At 32.6% G+C, this 25147-nt stretch overlaps 1 protein-coding gene across 1 annotated transcript in view; it reads left to right on the forward strand.

The window, feature by feature from the left end:
• Positions 1-25147, forward strand: part of PUDP (pseudouridine 5'-phosphatase) — a 161930-nt gene that overhangs the window by 50785 nt on the left and 85998 nt on the right. Inside the window, exon 2 of the mRNA XM_074300199.1 lies at positions 8209-8427. Within this exon, the coding sequence (XP_074156300.1) occupies positions 8209-8427 (219 nt within the window). The remainder of the gene's footprint in view (positions 1-8208; positions 8428-25147) is intronic.

Consider the following 25147-nt stretch of genomic DNA (forward strand, 5'->3'; position numbering starts at 1 on the left):
AAATGTCTCTTAATCATAATTGCAAGAGGTATGTGATCTGTTTTGCTTCTGAATTTTTAATGGTGTGATCTCTATTCAGAATGTATTGTAGAATAGAATATAAGATGTTAGTTTAAGCCCAATTTTTGCCATAATGCTTTATAGTTTTTTTCAGCAGTCTTTTAAAATCATATATGGAGGATTTCCCTATTTTCTGCTTTTTATCAGTCTCTCCATTTAAACAGTACTAGATGGTTTTGATGACTGCTGCTTTATAATTTTAGCTCTGGAGATGTTATTCCCTTTTCTTCTTCTTTTCAACATTTCCTTTGATACTTTGTCTCTTGTTTTTCCAAATGAGGGTCATTACTATTTTATCAACTTCTAAATCTATTTTAGATAATTTTATTGGAATATCATTTAAAGTGTAAATTCAAAGGTAGTATAGTAGATAGAAGACATGAATTAATTTACTCTCAGAAACTTAGTGAGCTGTGTGATCCTAGACAAGTTAGTTAATTTTTGTTTGCCTTCACATCCTCAGATGTAAAATGAGGATAATAAAATATCTACCTCCCATGATTGTTGTGAGGATCAAATGAGATCATTGTAAAGTGATTTGCACAGTATAGGAAACTGGGTAAGCACCAAATAAATGAAAGTTAACCTCATCTTTATTATCAAATTAGTTGGTAATATTGCCAAGTTTATTATATTGATCTATTATTATATGATCTAGCCCTAGGCACTGAATATTCACTCAGCTATTTATCTTATTTTTTTTCTTTGTAATTGAATATATACAGGTGCTTTGTGTATTTTGAGAAGCTGATCCCCAGATATTTTATACAATTTTTTTAGTTATTTGGCACGGAATTTCCCTATTATTGCTTCATGTGTTTTGCTATTTATATTAAAAAAGTACTATTGCATTTTGATGATTTATCTTGCAGCCTGCAACTTTGCTGAATCTGTTCATTGTCTTATTTAGTATCTTTGCTAATTGCCTGGTGGTTTTTTTTTTTTTATGTTAAATAGTATTTTTTTCTAATTAAAAAGAAATTTTGAATTCTAAATTTTTTCTCTCTTGTCTCCCTTTCTCTTCCCTAAAATAATAAATAATTTGATACAGGTTATATATATATAAATGCAATCATATAAAAGATGTTTCCATATTATTCGTGTTTTGAAAGGAAAATATCGATCAAATTTTTTTTTTAAAAAGGAAAAAAATAAAGTGAAAATATTATGCTTTAATCTTCATTCAGTCTCCATCAGTTCTTTCTCTGGATGCGGATAGCATTTTCCATGATGAGTTAGGTTCATATTTTTTTCCTTCTCTCTCCAATTACTTTAAAGTTAAGATTACCTCCTCTCATTCTCCTGTAAACAATATATTATGTTCCTTTATTTACGTATGGATATGTGTACATTTGTGTGTCTATGTATGTGCATGTATATTTGAGTTGGCCCTGATCCCACAGACTTTCTTCCTCTCACCCTTTATCCCCTCTTCTCATTTGTTACTCCTTTCTGTTTAGGATTTTGTTCATTAGTTGCTCTCTTCTTTTTATCTGGTTATGTATTTCTAGGCCCTCTTTTATCCTACTAACTAGATTTCCCCTTTTCCTTTTCTCTCCTTCAGCTAATGAACACATTAGCTTTTTTAAAAATTTCACTTTTTTAAGCCCTTTCCAAAAAAGGGAGTTTCTTTCACTCTCTTTATCATCTATCTTCTTTCTCTTAAAAAACAAACTCATTTTTTAAAAATTATAGAATAAAGCAAGAATTTCCATAATGTAGTATAATAAAAATACACATGAAAATGCTGATCTATTATGTATAACTTGCTGTGCTTTTATGCATATATAATAATGTTATAGAAATGTTTTTCTCCCCTTTAACCTTACTCTCACCCAAATGGCTGCCATTAGACACAAATGTGTATACACATACACACAAACACATGCATACACTTACTTGTATAATAAGTCAAAATAACTTATTTGCTCAATAAGAAAAAAAGGAAAACAGCAAAGAGATACAAAACAAAACAGAACATTGTCATGTCCCAGCTGAACATCAGGGAGGATTCAAAATAACGTAACAAAAAATTACCAAATCAAAAAAGTATATACATATATATATATATATATATATATTAGCAGAAGAAATTATATTCATGACCAACCATTTTTTTCTTTACTTCCTTGTAAATGTTTCTTTGGTTTTCTGCTATTTACCTTATTTTTATTTTATTCTTTTTTTTTTTCCTACTCCTTTCATTCCCCCCACACTTTCAACCAAGCTACAATAAAAAAAGATATATTTATTTATACATATATAGATATAAAGGTACATATACACACTCACATACTCATCCCACACATGTCTTTCCTTGACTGCCTCTTCAATTAAATTCTGTTCCATAACTTGCCTTGCTATTACTTAACCTCCCCCCATCCAAGGATCCCTTCCTTTTCTTATTTCCTCACCCTTTGCTTCCCCATCTGCTCATCCCTCTCTACCTTATTTTTTTTTAAGATTTTGGAGAATATTATCCTTTCATTATATATATGTAGTGTTATTTATTGAACCCATTCCTCTTGTGAGTAGGTTTTCAGAACTAGGAGCCTTTTCCCCCCCTCTCAAATGCCTCTGTGCCTGTTCTTCCTGTTCCTTGGCACCTCATTTGTATAACATGATTGTTGTTTTCATCTTAACTGCCAATCTTTCTTCTCTTCCAATATACAGTTAAAAAGTCTCTTAGCTATCATTCCATTCATTGCTATTGTGATTCTTGTCTAAAAAAACACTTAATTCTTGTTTTCTTTCTAAAAAGGTCTCAAATTCTTGTTCATTATTGAATATCCATTTTTTATCCTGTATATTTAAGCTCAGATTTTTGTAGGAAAGATGACTCTGGACTGCACCCCAAACTCCAATGCTCTTCATAACACATATCTAGTTTACTATCTTGTTGCTCACATGACCCATAATTCCCTTTCTTTGTTTTGCCAAAAAATTTAGACTGGGGCACTTTGCCCAAGTGAAAAAGAACATTTTCATTACCATTGTCCTAGGAAGTAGATCAATAAATTGATTCCCCAAATGAGGAAGATTTTTTCCCCTCAAAACTGCACATATAATCCCTTTATAAAAAGAAGGTAGATAATATGAAATAGAAGTGAAAATATAAATGAAAGCCACATTGTGAGAGACTGTTAGGAGTATTATTTCTTTCTTTTTTTTTTTTTTTTTTTTGAAATTAAAAAAAATTATTTGTTTTATTTTAAACATTTTTAGTATTAACTTTTTTACAATGAGATGAACCAAATCAGTTACAATAGAGCAGTAATGAACTGAACCAGCTACACCCAGCAAAAGAACTCTTCGAGATGATTATGAACCACTACATAGAATTCCCAATCCCTCTAATTTTGTCCACCTACATTTTAGATTTCCTTCACAGGCTAATTGTACACTATTTCAAAGTCAGATTAAACAGAAAGGAAAGAGAATGGCAGAAGAAGAATAAAAAAATAAAATGAAACAAAACAAAACAGAACATTTTCATGTACTCAGTAGAACACTGGGGAGGATTCAAATTATATAACAAATTTCCAATTCAAGAAAGGATATATAATAATAATAAAAGAAATTTGTATTTACAAGTGTCCACCTTCTAGGTATACCTGATCTAAAGCTATATTATATAGCAGCAGTCACCAAAACGTTTGGTATTGGCTAAGAAATAGACCAGTCGATCAGTGGAACAGATTAGGTACAAAGGACAAAAAAGGGTACATCTATAGCAATCTAGTCTTTGACAAACCCAAAGATACCAACATTAGGGATAAAAATTCATTATTTGAAAAAAAACTGTTGGGAAAAATGGAAATTAGTATGACAGAAACTAGATATGGATCCACACTTAACACCATATACCAAGATAAGAACAAAATGAGTCCATGATTTAGGCATAAAGAATGAGATCATAAATAGATTAGAGGAACAGAGAATAGTCTACCTCTCAGACCTGTGGAGGAAGAAGGAATTTATGACCAGAGGAGAACTAGAGATCATTATTAATCACAAAATAGAAGATTTTGATTACATCAAACTAAAAAGTTTCTGTACAAACAATACTAATGCAAACAAGATTAGAAGGGAAGTAACAAATTGGGAAAATATTTTTAAAGTTAAAGGTTCTGATAAAGGTCTCATTTCCAAAATATATAGAGAACTGACCCTACTTTATAAGAAACCATTCTCCAATTGATAAATGGTCAAAGGATATGAACAGACAATTCTCAGATGATGAAATTGAAATTATATCCACTCATATGAAAGAGTGTTCCAAATCACTACTGATCAGAGAAATGCAAATTAAGACAACTCTGAGATACCATTACACACCTGTCAGATTGGCTAAGATGACAGGAACAAATAATGATGAATGTTGGAGGGGATGTGGGAAAACTGGGACACTAATACATTGTTGGTGGAATTGTGAAAGAATCCAACCATTCTGGAGAGCAATTTGGAACTATGCCCAAAAAGCTATCAAACTGTGCATACCCTTTGATCCAGCATTGCTGCTATTGGGCTTATATCCCAAAGAAATACTGAGTAGGGGAAAGGGACCTGTATGTGCCAAAATGTTTGTGGCAGCTCTTTTCGTAGTGGCTAGAAACTGGAAGATGAATGGATGTCCATCAATTGGAGAATGGTTGGGTAAATTATGGTATATGAAGATTATGGAATATTATTGCTCTGTAAGAAATGACCAGCAGGAAGAATACAGAGAAGCTTGGAGAGACTTACATCAACTGATGCTGAATGAAATGAATAGAACCAGAAGATTGCTGTACACTTCAATGTTGTATGAAGATGTATTCTGATGGAAGTGGATATCTTCAATATAAAGAAGATCCAACTCACTTCCAGCTGATCAATGATGGACAGAAACAACTACACCCAGAGAAGGAACACTGGGAAGTGAATGTAAATTGTTAGCACTACTGTCTATCTACCCAGGTTACTTATACCTTCGGAATCTAATACTTAACGTGCAACAAGAAAATGGGATTTACACACATATATTGTATCTAGGTTATATTGTAACACATGTAAAATGTATGGGATTGCCTGTCATCTAGGGGAGGGAGTAGAGGGAGAAAGGGGATAATTTGGAAAAATGAATACAAGGGATAATGTTATAAAAAAAACTTACTCATGCATATATACTGTCAAAAAATTTATAATAATAATTACAAGTGTTCACCTTTTCTTTGCTTCCTTATAGGTTGTTCTTTTTGTTCTTTGCTGCACACTTTTGTTTTTTTTTAACTTTTTTTTTCATTTTTACCTTCCTCACCTCCCCCAAACAGGCTTATAGTCAAGCACAGATATATTTATATATACTTATATAGAAATATATACACACACATATACATATATCCATACACTCCTGCCCCCCCACATACATACACACACACACACACACACACACACACACACACACACACACACACACACATATATATATACCCACCTACAGACCCCCACACAATATATCTATATACACATATAGAGAGCAGTATGCACATACATACACATTTATTCATAGGTAAACCTGCATCTAAAATAATATTAAAATGGTTAAAGTATAGTGTAGATTTCTCTCTTGATTAAATTCAAGTTTGACTTTTTCTAAGATCAATAATTACTAGCTCTACTTTTTTTCCTAATAAGTTCTACTCTTGGTCCTTATTTAGTGTTTGTATATATATATATATCTTCTTTCATATTCCAGCTAACTCTTCTGTTTTAATGTTGATCTTTAATTTGCTATTACCTCCCCCCACCCAAAGATCCCTCCCCTGTCTTCTTCCTCCCTTTGGTTCTCCCCTCATTTATCCCTTTCTCCTTACTTCTTTATAGATTTTAGAAGGTGCTACATCCTTTATGTTGCTTATTTAATTCATTCCCAAAGTGAGTAAATTTTCAGACATATGAACCCTTCTCTCCCCTCTAATATCTCTGTGTCTTTTCTTCTTCGGCACCTCATTTGTATAACATCATTATTATTTTTACCTTTTCCTAGAGAGTTTTGCTTTTTGTAGAATCAGATTATATTCCATTCCCTCTCAATTTTTCTTTTGAGCTATCCAATTCCTGATATCAGTCTTAGACATATGTTTTACATTTCCATGTAAAAAATACATACAATTTGGCCATGTTAAGTTCCTCAAAATCGATCTTTGATATTGCCTCTTATATGTTAAATTTTTTATTGAGTTATGGTTTGTTCAAACTAAGTCCTGAAAATCTGCAAGTTCATCAGATGTCATTTTTTCCATTCATTATTATGGCTAATTTTACTGGATACGATATTTTTGGTTACAGGCCTAGTTTTTTGATTGTTAGTATATATAATTTCAGGACTTACAATCTTTTATTGTGGCTGCTGATAAGTCTTGTGCAATTCTAATTGTATCTTCATTGTATTTGATTTTTTTTTTCTTATTTCTTATAAAATTTTGTCTTTGATTTAGGGGTTTCAAAATTTGGCAGTAATATTCTTATGTGTTTTGAACTCTTTGAGGTGGTGATCTGTAGCTTTTATCTATTTCTACTTGTCCCTCATATTCTGTCACTCTAGGACAATTTTCTTAGATTATTTCTTGCATTATTGTTTAAAAATTCTTTTTTTGGTCACAGTTTTTCAGGTAGTATAACAGAAAACTAAAGAATTCACCAATAATTTTTTATCTGTTTTTTAGTAATTTCTGTGCTTTTTAAACACTTGAAAAAGTTTGGTATATAGCATTTAGGCTATGGAAAGTACATTTGCTAAATAAGGATTAAAAATGACTGTGATTCAGGGAACTATGGATCCCAGATCTAAGCCAACCCCATCAAATTAACATTTGATGTGACTGAGATCAGGCTCTGATCCTGTTACCACCTGAAGAAATAACTCAACATCAATGAAATTAGTTTTATAGTGCTTATAATTGGATAGGAGTGAACAACATTTAAATGATCAAGTTTAGATAACTTAATAGTCAGAGCATTTGGCTTTTTGAGGGTTCATTTTGAAGCTAACTCAACCAACCCTGTTTTTTTTATTAAAGCTTTTTATTTTCAAAAGATATACATGGATAATTTTTTAACAAGACTCTTGCAAAACCTTGTGTTCCAAATTTATCCCCCTTTCCCCATCCTCTCCCCTAGATGGCAAGTAATCCAATACATGTTAAACATGTTAAAAATATATGTTTTCTACTTTCTAGTTTCTATTTTCTTGCTTCTAGGAAAAGGGCTGTCCCTTTTCCTCCTTTATGATCTCTTTGGGATGTAAACCTAGTCGAAACACTGCTGCATCCAAAGGGTATGCACAGTTTGATAGAAAGAGGCAGTTTTTAAAATTAAACATTTTATAGGAACCATAGGGAGGTTCTTAAATGAGTGAAGCTATTGGTAGGTTCAGAAGTGATATTATGTTGTATTCCTTGAAAACTAGGAAGGAACAAAATACGTTTGGAAAGAATGAATTCTCTGACCATTAGACTATACTTAGATGAAAAATAATTTGATCCTTACTTGTGGACCTTACTTTATGTTGGTTTCTTAGAATTGTAGAATTATAGAATGTTAGAGCTGGAAGAAACTGTCTAATCTCATTTTATTATTTTTTTTTATTCATTTTTCCAAATTATCCCCTCCCTCCCTCCACTCCCTCCCCCCGATGGCAGGTAATCCCATACATTTTACATGTGTTACAATATAACCTAGATACAATATATGTGTGTAAATACCATTTTCTTGTTGCACATTAATTATTAGCTTCCGAAGGTATAAGTAACCTGGGTAGATAGACAGTAGTGCTAACAATTTACATTCGCTTCCCAGTGTTCCTTCTCTGGGTGTAGTTATTTCTGTCCATCATTGATCAACTGGAAGTGAGTTGGATCTTCTTTATGTTGAAGATTTCCACTTCCATCAGAATACATCCTCTCTAATCTCATTTTATACATAATATCACTGCCACTGAAAATGATTATTTTGTCCAATATACAACTAAAACAGTATCATAATAAGGACTAGAAAAAATTCAGGTCACCAAATTTCTAGTTCAGTAATCATTTTACTGCCCATTTTTTCTTCCCAGAAACTTAAATGAAATGTTTTTACTGAATATAACATATTTTTCCCCCTCAGATACTGAGCGACTCTATTCAGTGATATTCCAGGAGATTTGTGACTGCTTTGGAAAGAAATATACTTGGGATGTGAAAGCCATGGTTATGGGTAAAAAAGCATTGGATGCAGCGCAGGTTATTGTAGAAGTTTTGGATCTTCCATTAACCAAGGAGGAGCTGTTGACTGAAAGCAAAAAGAAGCAAGAACAAATATTTCCAACAGCTACATTTATGCCAGGTATTTTTTTATATAAATAAATTCATGTAAAAATGTTAATGTTGCTTTGATCTAGAAAAAAATGTCCTTTTATGTACTGTCACTTGATAATTGTTGTCCTTTGCCTGAATGTTCCCCATATTCCTCTCCACCCAATACATATATGCATGCATACATGTGTGTACATACAATAAATAATTTCTTTATTAAGAGTATATTTCAGAGTTGCTGAAGGAGTTTCCTATTTGAATAAAGACTGGAAAATCTTTCTTATGGGACAGCTATTTATTTTCTTGTTTGTATGCTCCTTTGCTTTTTCTTACTAGAATTTAGTTTTCTATTGAAAAAGAAAGATTACTTAGTTTCCATGGGGCTTGCTAACTAAAGACAGATGAAAACGAGATTGCTATTCTTTGTTGCTAGAAGGGAGAAGGTCAGAAATGTTATATGTTATATGGGACTTCAAGTGTTTTAAAATTGAGAACTATTTTCAGATTCTTCCAAAATAATGGGGCAAAAGTTATTGGTATAAGAAAAAAAATCCTTACGAGAAATTTAGATTTAAAACCACATTAATATTAATCAAATATTTGTGAGATGTTTAAGTACTGTGTATCTGCCACCAAACCATATATTTCCATGAATCAGAAATTTATTCTGTAAACAGTACAATTGATGTGAGAAATTAACTTGATGTTTAGAGTCAACATCCTTCAATTCCTCTTCTGTCTCTCTTCTAAACTTTTGCAATCTGACTTCTGACCTCAACATTCAAATTATACACTTAACTGCTAAATCTATGGCATTCTTCAGTCCTTCTCTTTCTTGCCCTCTCTGCAGTAGGCTGTCCTTAATGTTTGCAATGCTCATTTTAGTCTCCTGGTTTCCTGAACTGCCTAAAAGATTCAAGATACCTATATCTATATATCTCACATATCCCAAAGTATTTATTTACATTGTCTTCACTATTAAAAAGTAAGCTTCTTGAGGGCAGAGACTGTTATTGCCTTTCTAAGCTTGGCAAATAGATATAGACCAAATGAAAAATGGCAGACTCAAACCAAAAAAAAAGCACAAATTTTCTTTAAAAACCAGGCCTCCCCTAATCTCTAATAATAGATAAACAATCTTTTCATTCTTCATTAATGTTTAAAACCAAGATAAATAACTATCAGTCATTAAATTAACTACTTATATTTTTATAGTCCTGATATTATCTATAAGGGACAAAGTACATCTTTTCTAACCCAATTATGACCTATAAAGTAACTTCCCTATATTGTGATATTATAAAATTTAGAAATGGAATGAACTTTAAAAGTTTTTTTTTCCTATGAATTCTCAAAATGTAGGAGTTCAAATCTGGCCTCAGACACTTAACACTTCCTAGCTGTGCAGCCTTTGGCAAGTCACTTAACTCCAATTGCCTCAGCAAAAACACACACACACACACACACACACACACACACACACACACACACACACACCTGCACACATGCATATTATGTCATTCTTTTTATTTTTATTTTTTTTCCTGAGGCTGGGGTTAAGTGACTTACCCAGGGTCACACAGCTAGGAAGTGTTAAGTGTCTGAGACCAGATTTGAACTTGGGTCCTCCTGAATTCAAGGCTGGTTCTCTATCCACTGCGCCACCTAACTGTCCCATATTATGTCATTCTATAAGGGATTTTTATTACTTATTAATTATAATAGTAACTGTCATTTTTATACAGTTTTAAGGTTTACTCATAATAACCAGCTGAAGGGGAGGCAGAATCAAGATGGTGGAGAGTAGACAGGACATTGCTTGAGCTTGACCTCTCCCTTCTTCCATCAAAATCAATGCTAGATCAAGCCTCTGAATGGATTTTGGAATGACAGAATCTACAGACATTTTGAGTGTAACAATTTTCTGCCTTATGATATCTTAGAAGAACTTAAGAAGAGTTCTCTCATTTGGGCAGGGGGTAATGAAGCCCTGCACAGGCTTAGGGAATGTAGAAGGAGGATCTTAGAGAAACATTGGCTACTCTGTCCTGGTTCAGAAGGTTAGTGGAATAGTAGGCTATCTATGAGACTTCCAACACAACCATAGAAGTCAAATTGGGAACCTTCAGACTCCAGCATAAGAGGTCAGGGTCAACTAGTGCCTACAGCACTATGGCCCCAGGGGAGTCAGTGAGAGACTCCTATCTCCTCGAAAAAGAAGTTTGGATTATGTGATGATCAAGTATGATTGACCTGGTTGCTCTTTTCAACAAAGAGGTGATTCAGGCCAATTCGAATAAACTTATAATGAAGAGAGCCATCTGCATTCAGAAGGAAGACTATGGGGACTAAATGTTAATTACAGCACAATTACACTTTTTTGTTTGTTTTTTGCTTGCTTTTTTTTTTTTCCTTTTTTGACCTAATTTTTCTTGTGTAGCATGATAAATGTGGAAATATGTTTAAAAGAATTGCACATGTTTAACCTATCTATGTTGGATTATTTGCTCTTGGGTGGGAGTGAAAAGAAGGGGGGGGGGAATTTAGAACCCAAAATTTTGTAATGGTCAATGTTGAAAATACATACAAAGATAGTATGTATTTTGAAAATAAAAACCTATTATCAAAAGAAACAAAAAAACATGGGACTATCTCCTCTGGCTTCTAGGAGTAGAGCTCAACTTTTAAAAATAAGCAAAATTTTAAAAAGAAAGAGCCTTGACTATCAAGAGCTTACTATAGAGACAGGAAGATCAGAACACAAACCCAGAAGAGACAGTAATAGCATAATACTTACAGATGAAGTTTCAAAGGGAGATATGAAGTAGTATAAATCTTAGATAGCTCTCTTGGAAGAGCTCAAAAAGGACCTAAAAGAGATAAAGACAAATGGAAAAGTAATACTAGCTATTCAGGAGAATTATAAAAGTTTTGAGAAAAAAGCCAATAGATTGCAAAAGGAAACAGAAATTAACTGAAGAAATATACTTCTTCTTTTTTTTTTAATAGTTTTTATTTACCAGATATATGCATGGGTAATTTTACAACATTGACAATTGCCAAACCTTTTGTTCTAATTTTTCTCCTCCTTCCCCCCATCTTCTCCTCCAGATGGCAGGTTGACCAATACATGTTAAATATGGTAAAGTATAATTAAATACAATACATGTATACATGTCCAAACAATTGTTTTGCTGTACAAAAAGAATTGGACTTTGAAATAGTGTACAGTTAGCCTGTGAAGGAAATCAAAAATGCAGGCAGACAAAAACAGAGGGACTAGGAATTCCATGTAGTGGTTCATAGTCATCTCCCAGAGTTCTTTTGCTGGGTGTAGCTGGTTCAGTTCATTACTGCTCAATTGGAACTGATTTGGTTCATCTCATTGTTGAAGATGGCCTCATCCATCAGAATTGATCATCATATAGTATTGTTGAAATATATAATGATCTTCTGGTCCTACTCATTTCACTCAGCATCAGATCATGTAAGTCTCTCCAGACCTCTCTGAAATCATCCTTTTGGTCATTTCTTACAGAACAATAATATTCCATAATATTAATATACCACAATTTTTTTATTAAAGCTTTTTATTTTTCAAAACATATGCATGGACAATTCTTTAACATTAGCCCTTGCAAAATACTGTGTTCCAATTTTTTCCCCTTTCCCCCACGCCCTCCCCTAGATGACAAGTAGTCCATTCATATACCACAATTTATTCAACCATTCTTCATTTGATGGACATCCACTTAGTTTCCAGTTTCTGGCCACCACAAAGAGTGCTGCCACAAACATTCTTGCACATAAAGGTGCCTTTCCCTTCTTTAAGATCTCTTTGGGATATAAGCCCACTGCTGGGTCAAAGAGTATGCACAGTTGGATAACTTTTTGAGCATAGTTCCAAAATGCTCTCCAGAATGGCTGGATGTATTCACAATTCCACCAACAATGTATCAGTGTCCCTGTTTTTCCACATCCTCTCCAATATTGCGCATTATCTTTCCCTGTCATTCTAGCCAATCTGATGGGTGTGTAGTGGTATCTCAGAGATGTCTTAATTTGAATTCTCCTATTAATAATGACTTGGAGCATCATATGGCTAGAAATAGTTTCAATTTCTTCATCTGAGAATTGTTTATATCCTTTGACCATTTATCAATTGGAGAATGGCTTGATTTCTTACAAATTAGAGTCAATTCTCTATATATTTTCAAAATGAGACCTTTATCGGAACCTTTGACTGTAAAAATGTGGTCTGAGAGATAAACTATCCTATTTTCCTCTAATTTATTTATAATCTCATTCTTTATGCCTAGGTCATTAACCCATTTTGACCTGATTTTGGTGTATGGTTTTAAGTGTAGGTTAATGCCTAGTTTCTGCCATATTGATTTCTAATTTTCCCAGCAATTTTTGTCAAATATTGTGTTCTTGTCCCAAAAGCTGGGATCCTTGGGTTTGTCAAACACTAGGTTATTAGGGTTATTGATTATTTTGTCCTTTGGACCTAACCTATTCCACTGATCAGCTAGTCTATTTCTTACCCAATACCAAATGGTTTTGGTAACCGCTGCTTTATAATATAATTTTAGATTTTGTACACCTAGGCCACCTTCATTTAATTTTTTTTTCATTAATTCCCTTGAAATTCTTGACTTTTTGTTTTTCCATATGAACTTTGTTGTTATTTTTTCTAGGTCATTAAAATAGTTTTTTGGGAGTCGGATTGGTATAGCGCTAAATAAATAGATTAGTTTAGGTAGTATTGTCATCTTTATTATATTTGCTCGCCCTATCTAAGAACATTTAATATTATTCCAATTGGTTAGACCAGACTTAATTGGTGTAGAAAGTGTTTTGTAGTTTTGCTCATATAGTTTCTGATTTTCCCCTGGCAGATAGATTCCTAAATATTTTATATTATCAGTAGTTACTTTAAATGAAATTTCTCTTTGTAAATCTAACTGTTGGATTTTGTTGGTGACATATAAGAATGCTGATGATTTATGTGGGTCTATTTTGTATCCTGGAACTTTGCTAAAGGTGTGGATTATTTCTGGTAGCTTGTTAGTAGAATCTTTGGGGTTCTCTAAGTATACTTCATATCATCAGCAAAGAATGATAATTTGGTTTCCTCATTACCTACTCTAATTCCTTTAATCTCTTTCTCCACTCTTATTGCCAAAGCTAGAATTTCTAATATAATATTATTGAATAGTAATGGTGATAGTGGGCAACCTTGTTTCACTCCTGATTTTAATGAGAATGGTTGCAGTTTATCTCCATTACATATGATGCTAACTGGTGGTTTTAAATAAATACTACTGATTATTTTAAGGAAAACTCCATTTATTCCTATACTCTCAAGTGTTTTTAATAGGAATGGATGTTGGGTTTTCTCAAATATTTTTCTGCTTCTATTGACATGATCATATGTTTTTTGTTAATTTGGTTATTAATATGGCTAATTATACTGATAGTTTTCCTAATATTGAATCAGCCCTGCATTCCTGGTATAAATCCTACTTGATCATGATATATTATCCTGGGGATGATTTTCTGTAGTCTTTTTGCCAATATCTTATTTAAGATTTTAGCATCAGTATTCATTAGGGAGATTGGTTTATAGTTTTCTTTCTCCGTTTTCAACCTACCTGGTTTGGGTATCAGTACCATGTCTGTGTCATAAAAGGAATTTGGTAGGACTCGTTCATTCCTTATTTTTTCAAATAGTTTATATGGCATTGGGACTAATTGTTCTTTGAATGTTTGGTAGAATTCACATGTAAATCGATATGGTCCTGGAGATTTTTTCTTAAGAAGTTGATTAATAGCTTGTTCTATTTCTTTTTCTGAAATGGGACTATTTAAGCAATTTACTTCCTCCTCTCTTAATCTGGGAAGCTTATATATTTGGAGGTAGACATCCATTTCACTTAGGTTATCAAATTTATTGGCATAAAGTTCGGCAAAAACTCATTATTTCTCTAATTTCCTCTTCATTGGTAGAAAGTTCCCCCCTTTTCATTTTTAAGACTAACAATTTGATTTTCCTCTTTTCTTTTTCTAATCAAATTTACCAAATGTTTATCTATTTTATTGTTTTTTTTTCATAAAACCAACTCATAGTTTTATTTGTTAGTTCAGTAGTTTTTTTTAACTTTCAATATTATTAATTTCTCTTTTTAATTTTAGAATTTCAAGTTTAGTATTTGATTGGGGGTTTTTAATTTGGACTTTTTCTAGCTTTTTAAGTTGCAAGCCCAATTCATTGATCTTCTCTTTGTCTATTTTCTTCAAGTAAGCCTTTAAAGATATAACATTTCCTCTTATTACCGCTTTAGCTGCATCCCACAGATTTTGGTATGATGTCTCATCGTTGTCATTATGTTGAATGAAAGTATTAATTGTGTCTATAATTTGCTGTTTCACCCAATCATTCTTTAAGATGAGATTATTTAGTTTCCAATGACTTTGTGATCTATTTACTCCTAACTTTTTGTTGAATATAGCTTTTATTGTAGCGTGATCTGAAAATAAAGCATTTACTATTTCTGCCTTACTGCATTTACTTTTGAGATATTTATGTCCTAATATATGGTCAATTTTTATATAGGTTCCATGAACTGCTGAGAAGAAAGTATACTCCTTTCTGTCACCATTCAGTTTTCTCCAAAAATCTATCGTACCTAATTTTCCTAATATTCTATTTACCTCTTTAATTTCTTTCTTACTTGTTTTGTTGTTTGATTTATCTAATTCTGAGAGTACAAGGTTGAGATCTCCCACTATTATTGTTTTGTTGTCTATTTCTTCTTGCAGCTCTCTTAACTTCTCCTTTAGAAAGTTAGATGCTATACCACTTGGTGCATATATGTTTAGTATTGATATTACTTCATTGTCTAATACCCTTTAGTAAGATATAGTCTCCTTTCTTATCTCTTTTGATTAGATCAATTTTTGCTTTTGCTTGATCTGAGATAAGGATGGCTACCCCTACTTTTTTGACTTTACTTGAAGCTATTATAATAGAGTCTACTCCAGCCTTTTATCTTTATTCTATATGTATCTCCCTGCTTTAAACAACATAATGTAGGGGTCTGACTTTTGATCCAGTCTGCTATCCATCTCTGCTTATTTTCAGAGTTCCTCCCATTCACATTTTCAGTTAAAATTACTAATTCTATATTTCCTGCCATCATATTATCCCCAGATTATGCTTTTTCCCCTTGCCCCCCCTGAACCTTTTCCCCAGTATTAAACTTATGGGCTGCACTTGCCTCATGCAGACCTCCCTCTTTAGTATCCCTCCTTCCTCCCTTTAAATCCCTTTCCCTTTCTTGTATTATTCCCTTATTACTCTTTTCCTTTTCCCTTTTCCTCTCCCCCTTTTCAGTGAGATGTGAGAGAGAATTCTCTGTAAAACTAATATGTCAACTGTTTTCTCTTTGAGCCAATTATGATTGTGAGAGTAAGATTCACACAATGTTCCTCCCCTTCTCTAAGTTCCCTCAGATATGATAGGGTTTTTTTTGCCTCTTTATGGGATGTAATTTCCCTCCTTTTATCTATCTCCCCTTTTCTCTTTTTCTGACATTCCTTTCCTTTTCTACTTCTGTTTTTTTTGTTTTGTTTTGTTTTATCAGTAAAATCAAATTATACCTGTAGTCTTAATGTATATCCACAATAGAAATACAGTTCTCAAGAGTTCCTTTTACCTTTTTCTGCTTTTCTTGAGTCCTATGATTGGAAATCAAATTTTTGGTTTAGATTTGTTTTTTTTTTTCCTTAGAAACAAATGGAATTCATCTGTTTTATTCAACGTCCATCTTCTTCCTTGGAAGAAAATGCTACACTTAGCTGCGTAGTTTATTCTTGGCTGCATTCCAAGTTCTTTTGCCTTTTGGAATATCAGATTCCAGGCCCTTTGATCCTTTAATGTGGAGGCAGCCAGATCTTGAGGGACCCTTATTGTGGCCCCTTGGTATTTGAAATGTTTTTTTTCCTGGCTGCTTGTGATATTTTTTCCTTAGTCTGATAGTCCTGAAATTTGGCCACAATGTTCCATGGAGTTTTTTATTTGTTTTTTTTTTTTTTTTAAGGGTCTTTTTCAGAAGGTGTTTGATAAATTCTTTTAATGCCTATTTTTCCTTCTGGTTTTATTACCTCTGGGTTTTTCTCTTTGATGATTTCCTGTAAAATAGTATCTAGGCTCTTTTTTTCATCATAATTTTTGAGAAGTCCAACAATCCTCAGACTATCTCTCCTAGATCTATTTTCCAGGTTTGTCATCTTCCCACATAGATATTTGACATTTTTCTCCAGTTTTTTTTTTTTTTGGTTTTGCTTGACTGATTCTTGGTGTCTCAATGAATCATTCATTTCTATTTGTTCAGTTCTGATTTTTAATGAGTTATTTTCTTCATTAGCTTTTTTCACTTATTTTTGTATATGTTTTTAAATGAGTTGTTTTGCTCTATGGAATTTTTTTCCAATTCACTAAATTTGTTTTTTAGTGAATTATTTTCTTTTTCCAATTCACAAATCCTACTTTCTTGGGAATTCTTTATTTTTTTCCAATTCACAAATCCTACTTTCCTGTGATTTCTTTACCTTTTCCAATTCCCTAATTCTGTTCCCCTGCACTTCCTGTGAATTCTTTACCTTTTCCAATTCACATTTCAGGAGGTTGTTACACTCTTACATAGCTTCTCTTTCTTTTCCCCATTTTTCTTCTAACACTCTTTTTAGATTTTTTAATAGTCTTTTCTAGGAGAACGTTATTTGCAGTATTGTCTAGAGGCTGTTTTCTGGAGTCTCCTTGGGGTTGGAAACCTGCTCTCTTTCTGTATAGAAGCTATCAATCATTCTCTTGTTTTTTTTTTTTTTTTTTTTTTTACTCATCTTTTTTTTTTTTTTTTTTAAGCCATTAGGGTCTGTTTTCAGGACAAGGAGGTTACCAGCTTCCTCTGAAGAGCAAGGATGGATATATGGACAGTAGCTGTCCTGCCAATGGGCTGCAAGGAGAGGGGGAAGTGGGGGAGTGCTCTGGGAAGAGCTCCACAGGGAAGTGATTAAGCCTGGGAGGCTGTGTAAGTGCCCTCCAGAGGAGCCCTGCTGTGAGGATTAGTAACTGCCTTGGGGCGAGAGGTTAAGCAGCAAAAGTCAAAAGTATCACTGTCCCTGCTGAACTGCCTGCTTTGAGTATTAGCAGTCGCCCTATCCCTCACACACCAGAAGTGTCTTTGCCTGAGGAGCGCAATAGAGCTGGGGAAATTCCACTACGCCAGACCAAGCCCCACTCTGTGCAGATGAGAGGCTGCCCCTGGCTGTGCCCCTGCTGTGTGTGACTGCCCCCCCAACAAGAGCCCCTACCTGCAGAATGCCCCAAGAGCTGTGTTAGAGGTCTGTGCTGAGTCACTTCCTGTCCTGGATAGGCGCTGCCAGATCCTGCTCTGGCATCCCTCAGAGTATCCTCTACCCCAGGCTCCAATCTCTCTGCTGGTCCACCACTCTGCGACCAAAGCAGTGAGGGTATGGCATAGAGCTTCACACAAACCCTCCAACTGCAGAGACCACCCTGCTCCAGACTCCATCCTTGACTGTGCCAGTCTGTCCCCACCACTCAGGACAAACCTTTTATGGCGATATTCCTGACCATCTTCAGCTGATGAGTTGTTGCACCTCTGACCCTTGTGAACCTCACCAGTCCAGCACTACTCCTGAGGCTGATTCCAAAAATTGGCAATGAGGGCATGAGAGAAGTTCAGAATCTCATGTATGCCTTCTCCACCATCTTCTAAAATAACTTCTTAATATAAAATTGGTGACATGGAAAAAGAAAACACCTCCTTTAAAAAATAGAATTGATGAAATGGAAAAAAAAATCCACTGAACGAAGCAACTTCTTTAAATGCATAATTGGCCAAATGCAAAAGGAGGTAAAAAAAGCTAACCAAAGAAAGTAATCCACTAAAAATTGGAATTAGACAAATGGAAGTGAATGACTCAATGAGACATCAAGAATCAGTCAGTCAAAATTTAAAAATATGAAAAAATAGAAGAAAATGTAAAATACCTCATTGGAAAAACAACTGACCTGGAAAATAAATCCAGGAGAGGAAATTTAAGAATTATTGAAAAAAGAGCCTGGATATCTTTCATGAAATCATCAAGGAAAACTTTCCTGATATCCTAGAATCAAAGGATAAAATAGTCATTGAAACAACCTACCAATCACCTCCTTAAATAGACCTCAAAATGAAAACTTCAATCAATAGTCTAATAAATTGTCAGATCAAGGAGAAAATACTAAAACCAGCCAGAGATAAACAGTTCAAATACTGAGAAACCACAGTCAGGATTATCTAGGAGGGGGCTGAAAAAAGAAAGGACAGATCGATGGACATGGTCAAAAGCAAAATATTGGTGAGGAGAGAAAAGGTGAAATAAGAGAGAAAAGTTTAACCTGGGAAAGGTAGGATGGTGAAAATACAGAGTTAAAAATCTTAACTGTGAACGTGAATGAGATGAAATCCCCCATAAAAGGGAAGCAGATAGCAGAGAGTGAATTAAAAGCAAGAACCCTACAATATGTTGTTTATAAGAAACACATTTGAAGCAGAATGATACAGAGTAAAGGTAAAAGACTAGAGCAGAATTTATAATGCTTCAGCCAAAGTAAAAAAAAAAAAAAAAAAAAAAGCAGGGATAGGGATCCTGATCTCAGACCAAGCAAAAGCAAAAATTGATTTAATTAAAAAGACATAAAAGAGATCTTGCTAAAAGGTACCATAGATAAGTAATATTGATTGAGAACGATTGAGAACTTATAAGTACCAAGTGGTATAATATCTAAGAGAGATCTTAGCATCTTAGAGAAGTTAAGTGAGTTGCAAGAATAAATAGAGCAAAATTATGCTTGGGAGGATTTCCCTCTCTCAAAACTAGATAAATTTAACCACAAAATAAACAAGAAAGAACTTAAAGAGGTGAATAACATTTTAGAAAAGTTAAGTATGATCAACCCTTGGAGAAAATTGAGTGGCAGTAGAAAGGAACATACATACATGCATACATACATATATACACACACATATACAGATATATACATATACACATACATACATATATACACCTTTTTTCTGTGTTATATGACACTTACACAAAAATTGACCAGGTATTAGTGCATAAAAACCTTACAATCAAATGCAGAAAGGCAAAAATAATGAATGTATTCTTGTCAGATTATAATGCAATAAAAAGAAACGGAAAAATAGATTAAAAATTAATTGGAAATTATATAGTTTAATCCAAAAGAACGAATGTGTCAAACAGCAAGTCATAGAAATGTATGAAACGTAGAAATGTAAATCATTTCATCCAAGAGAATGACAATAAGAAACTCTTAAGGGAAACTTTTATGTCTCTAGACGGCTTATGTGGATAAAGTAGAGAATGAGAAGATTAATGAACTGGGCGTGCAAATAAAAAAGCTAGGAGAAAAAAAAATAATCCCCCCCCAATTAAATACCAAATTTGACATTCTGAAAATCAAAGGAGAGATTAAGAAAAGTCAAAGTAAGAAAATGAACTAATAAAGCTAGGAGTTGGTTTTATGAAAAAAACAACAAAATAGTTAACTTGATTAATTTGTTTAGGAAAAGGAAAGAAGAAAACCAAATTACCAGTATCAAAAATGCAAAGGACCACCAATGAAGAGGCAATTAATGCAGTAATTAGGAGTTATTTTGCCCAGTTGAATGTCATTAAATGCGACAATCTAAGTAAAATGGATTAATACATACAAAAATATAGATTGCCCAGATTAACAGATGGGGAAATAAATTACTTAAATAGTTCTATTTTAGAAAAAGGAATTGAACAAGTTATTAATAAACTCACTAAGAAAAAAATCTCCAGGGCCAGATGGATTTACAAGTGAATTCTACCAAACATTTAAAGAACAATTAATTCCAATACTGTATAAACTATTTAGAAAAATAGAGGGAGAAATTGTCTTAACCAGATTCTTTTTATGACACAGATAGGGGGCTGATACATAAACCAAGAAGAGCCAAAACCAAGAAAGAAAATTACAGACCAATCTTTCTAATGAATATTGATGCAAAGTTTTAAATAAAATATTAGCATAAATATTTAAATAAAATATTATAACAATTTGTCAGTAGGATAATGCACTGTGAGCAAATGGGATTTATGCCAGGAATGCAAGGCTTGTTCAATATTATGAGAACTATCAGTGTAACCGACCATATCAATAACAAAATCAACAAAAATTATATGATTATCTCAGTAGATACAGCAAAAGCATTTGACAAAATTATGGCAACCTTTTCTAATAAAAACACTAGGAGCATAGTAATAAATGGAGTTTTCCTTAAAATTATAAATGGTATCTGTCTAAAACCATCAGCAAGCATTATATGTAATAGGGATAAGCTAGAAGCATTTTAGTAAGATCAAGGTTGAAACAAGGTTGAAACCTGTTATTAACACTATTATTAATTTCGTACTAGAAATATTAACTTTAGCAAAAAGAGAAGAAAAAGAAATTGAAAGAATTAGAGTAATGAGAAAACAAAACTATAGCTTTACAGATCATATGATGGTATATTTAGAGAATCCTAGAGAATCAACTAAAAAACTACTGGAAACAGTAAGCAAGTTTAGCAGTTTCAGAATATAAAATAAATCCATATAAATCATAGGCATTTATATCTGTAACCAACAAACTCAGCAGCAAGAAATAGAGAAATTCCATTTAAAATAATTGTAGAAAATATAACCTACATGTGCACAAATGTTTGTTGCAAACCTTTTTTTGTAGTGCCAAGGACCTAAAAATTGAATGGATGCCCATCTGTTGGGGAATGGCTGAATAGTTATGCTATTTAAATGTGATGGAATATTATAGTTCTGTAAGAAATGATGAGCAGGCTGATTTCAAAAAAGCCTGGAAATACTTACATGAACTGATGCTGGGTGAAGTGAGCAGAGCTAAGATAATAGTATATGGTTTGACTTGACTTTTCAACAATGGCCAATTCGAATAGACTTGTGATGGAAAAGTGCCATCTGGATCCCAGAGAGAGAAGTGTAGAGCCTGAATCAAAGGATAGTATTTTTACCTTTTTGTTATTGGTTTGATCGGGGGGTTTTTCCTTTATCATTTTTTCCCCTTTGAGCAGATATTTCATATGCAACATGACCAATATAGAAAAATGTTTAGAATAGTACATGTTTAACTTATATTGGATTACTTGCTATCTTTGGGAGGGTGTCAAGGCAAAGAAGGGAGAAATTTTGAAATACAAGATTTTTCAAAGATGAATGTTGAAAAGTATCTTTGCATGTATTTGGGAAAATAATATTGAAAAAATTTAATAACTGAGGTTAGGCATTACTTAATGTAACTACTAACCTAAGAGCTTGAAATAATATTACTCATTGATAACAGTAAATTAAACATTTGACTTTTTTCTGCATTAAATAACATTAGTTTATATATTTTTCTTTATGAAATATTTCTAAAGCAATAGAATTGATTTCACAAACCAAAATCTTAGTTATCTATTCTTGTCATGATCAAGGAGACTGGTGGTGTACTGAGAAGTATTAAATCTATAGGGAAATTGTAAGTTAGTAGTACAGAAAGTATGAAATTCTATATAGCTAGAGTAGTTAAGCTACAATATGAGTAGAAGAAAAAGAAAATGAACTCCGGGAAAGGAAATAATTCCTCATTGAAGAGGCTTAGAGCATAGAAAGTAAGACATTTCATGAAATGATCACAAAAGTTCTATTTAATAATAAAAAAAAGATAAATGCAAAAAATAGTTATGAATTCTAAGAGTGAAGACATTTTAAATCTAATAATGCTATTTTTGTTATGTAAAAATTTTGATAATCAAATCATAAACCAAAATCAAAAGAATTAAAAAATGGAAGAGAAAGTAGAAACATCTCATCAGAAAAACAACTGATCAGAAGAACAGGAGGAGAAATAATGCAAAACTATTTGAACTGAAAGTTATAAGTAAAAAGTAATCTTGATACAATATTATAAGAAAGTATCAAGGAAAATTTCCTCAAAGTTCTAGAACAAGAAAACACACATCATCATAACCACAGATCACTACTTAAAAGAGATCCCAGGAGAAAGTCTTAATAAGGAATGTTATAGCCAAGTTTCTGAGCTAAATATTGGATAAAGGATAAAATATTGGAAGCAACAATAAGAACTACATAAAATCTTTCAACAACTATGTTGAAGTACCCTTGGTCTTAAGAATACTATATTCCAAAGAGCAAAAGAGGTGGGATTACAACCAAAGGTAACATACCTAGCAAAGTTACGTATAATCCTGAAATTTAAAAAGAAAAAAAAAAAAAGGACATTTAACAAATTCAAAGACTGAATCTTTTTTTATGAGAAAAATACAAAATCTAAAGGAAAACTCACAAATGACATCCAATAGAATATAAGATAAACCTTAAAGACCAAAAATAAGAGAATCAATAAGGTTAACTTGTTTACTTCTTAAATGTGAAAATTTTAGCAATACTCTTGATTATCATTATTTGGATAGTTCGAAAGAACAGCGTTTCCTGAACTGAGTATGATAGTGTGATTCTTAAAAAAAAAAAAAAAAAAAAAAATTAGCAAGAGGTTAAAAAAGGAATGATTATCTCATGGAAATGAGACATAAAAGGAAAATTTGATAGAGAAGAAACTAGTACATAGAGGGGGGATAGTTATAGAACTTTATTCATTAAAATGTATTAAAGAGGGAACAATATATATCTAGAAAGCCATAAAAAAAGTCTTCAACATTCAGAAAGAAAGAAGAGGCCAATGGGAGTTAGGGGTAGGTGGAGAAGATAAAGTAGGAACTCTTAGAGGGATGGGTAAAAATAGGAGAACAAGGTAGTGGGTAGAAGTAAAGCAGATGAGTCAGGAGGGATAGGGTAAATAGGGTAAGAATTGAGAACTATTTGTTTAAATCTTCCTTCTAACTGTACCTTACATTTCAATATCACTTTAGGATTTACCAAATGATATCCTCACAACAACCCTGTAAAATGGTACTTTATATTTCACATATGAATAAATTGTAACTCACAGAAGTAAAGTGATTTGTCTAAGGTGATACAGCTGTTAAACATCAAAGTTGTGATATATCTTGACACTTTAGACCATTCTGCTACTGGTAACATTAATGAAACACTGAATTTGAAAGTTTTCTCACCCAAATGTGTTTTTTATAAATGTGCTTTCTTATATTTTTTAAAAAAAAGATTAATAGGGCAAATCAATTTATATTTGTTATCTTCTATCTATTCTTGTTATATTATAGTTATCTTCTTAAAATGTGGCTATTTTATAAGAATATTGATTAATGATGTTAGCTTTTCTTTGATTAAAAAAGGGCAGTGAAGCCTTGAAGAGCTTTAATATGGCCTTACATTAGAGTCAGTGTAGCAGATGGAAGCCATCTGGAAGCCAAGAGGTAAAATGTTCATAAAAATGATATGTTTATCCTCAGGGTTCCTATTCATTTATAGTACATGAATCATAAAAGATAAAAGTACTACACATTAAATTGTTTTCCAGTCCTAAAAAATAAATTTATTGTGTTTCTTGTTTTTGCTCAGTCCCTATACTTTTTTTCATCTTTTTGATCTGAGATAAATTATAATTAAAGTAAATGAGAAAGAAATTACCTCCTGTAGAAAAAACTGGTTAAGGATGTATATTAAAAGGAAATTGGAAATTTTCCTTTCTTAAGTGCTTTGAATTATACCAATGGTCCAATTTATAACTTCACTGTTCAGTTACTTATACTTAAGTTGCAACTGAAAATATTCACTCATGTAAATCATTGTCTGTGTGTCCATTAGCATATTATGGGAATAATGATGGGTATCTTTATAAATCATCTTGTCAATAAGATAATTTTAAATAATCCATCCAATTGTGGACTCTTCATGTGTGGAATCATGTTAAAAGAGAGTAATATGTCATAGAATTACTAGTAAAGTCAGAATGATCTTGGGACATTGGAGTTTCTTTGGTTATGTGTCAAACAGCTGGTATATCATGATGAAAGAATTGACAAAATATAAAATTAAACATATATTCACAATCTGATCTGCAAAATGTAACCTTGGTGATCCTGATACACAGAAAACTAGGAAATAAATACCTTCAGCAAAAAGATTCTGAATAGCTTAATATACTTAATATCTGTATATAATACATTATGTATTTGCCATCAGTGATTTATGATTTGAGTTAAACAGCGATTCTAGAGTCAGATAAAAGTAAGTGTAATTATAGTTAAAAAGACTTAAAAAAATACAATAAGGAGCAAAAGTGGAAAAGACTCCTTAGTTTCTGGAGTATTCTTAATAACTCCCAATACATGTGACTTTTTTTATTGGTATATTTTATTGATAAAAGGAACTTCTTCTAGTAAGGAAATTCTACCAGTACAGATGGACAACTCTGCAGTTCATTGTTTTAGAGAGTTGTTTGGGACTTTCAGAATTTAAGTGTCTTTTCTAGTTAGGATCACACAACCAGTAAGAGGTGGAAAATCTACTCTGAACACTATGATGTTTTTTTTAATCTCAAAAACTCTTCTCTATTACATCTGGCCCAGTTAAATTACAAACTTGGGTTATAGCCAAATTCAGTGGTCTTTGAAAAATAATAGAAAACA

This window comes from Sminthopsis crassicaudata, chromosome 3, assembly GCF_048593235.1.
Source record: "Sminthopsis crassicaudata isolate SCR6 chromosome 3, ASM4859323v1, whole genome shotgun sequence".
Taxonomy (NCBI): Eukaryota; Metazoa; Chordata; class Mammalia; order Dasyuromorphia; family Dasyuridae; genus Sminthopsis; species Sminthopsis crassicaudata.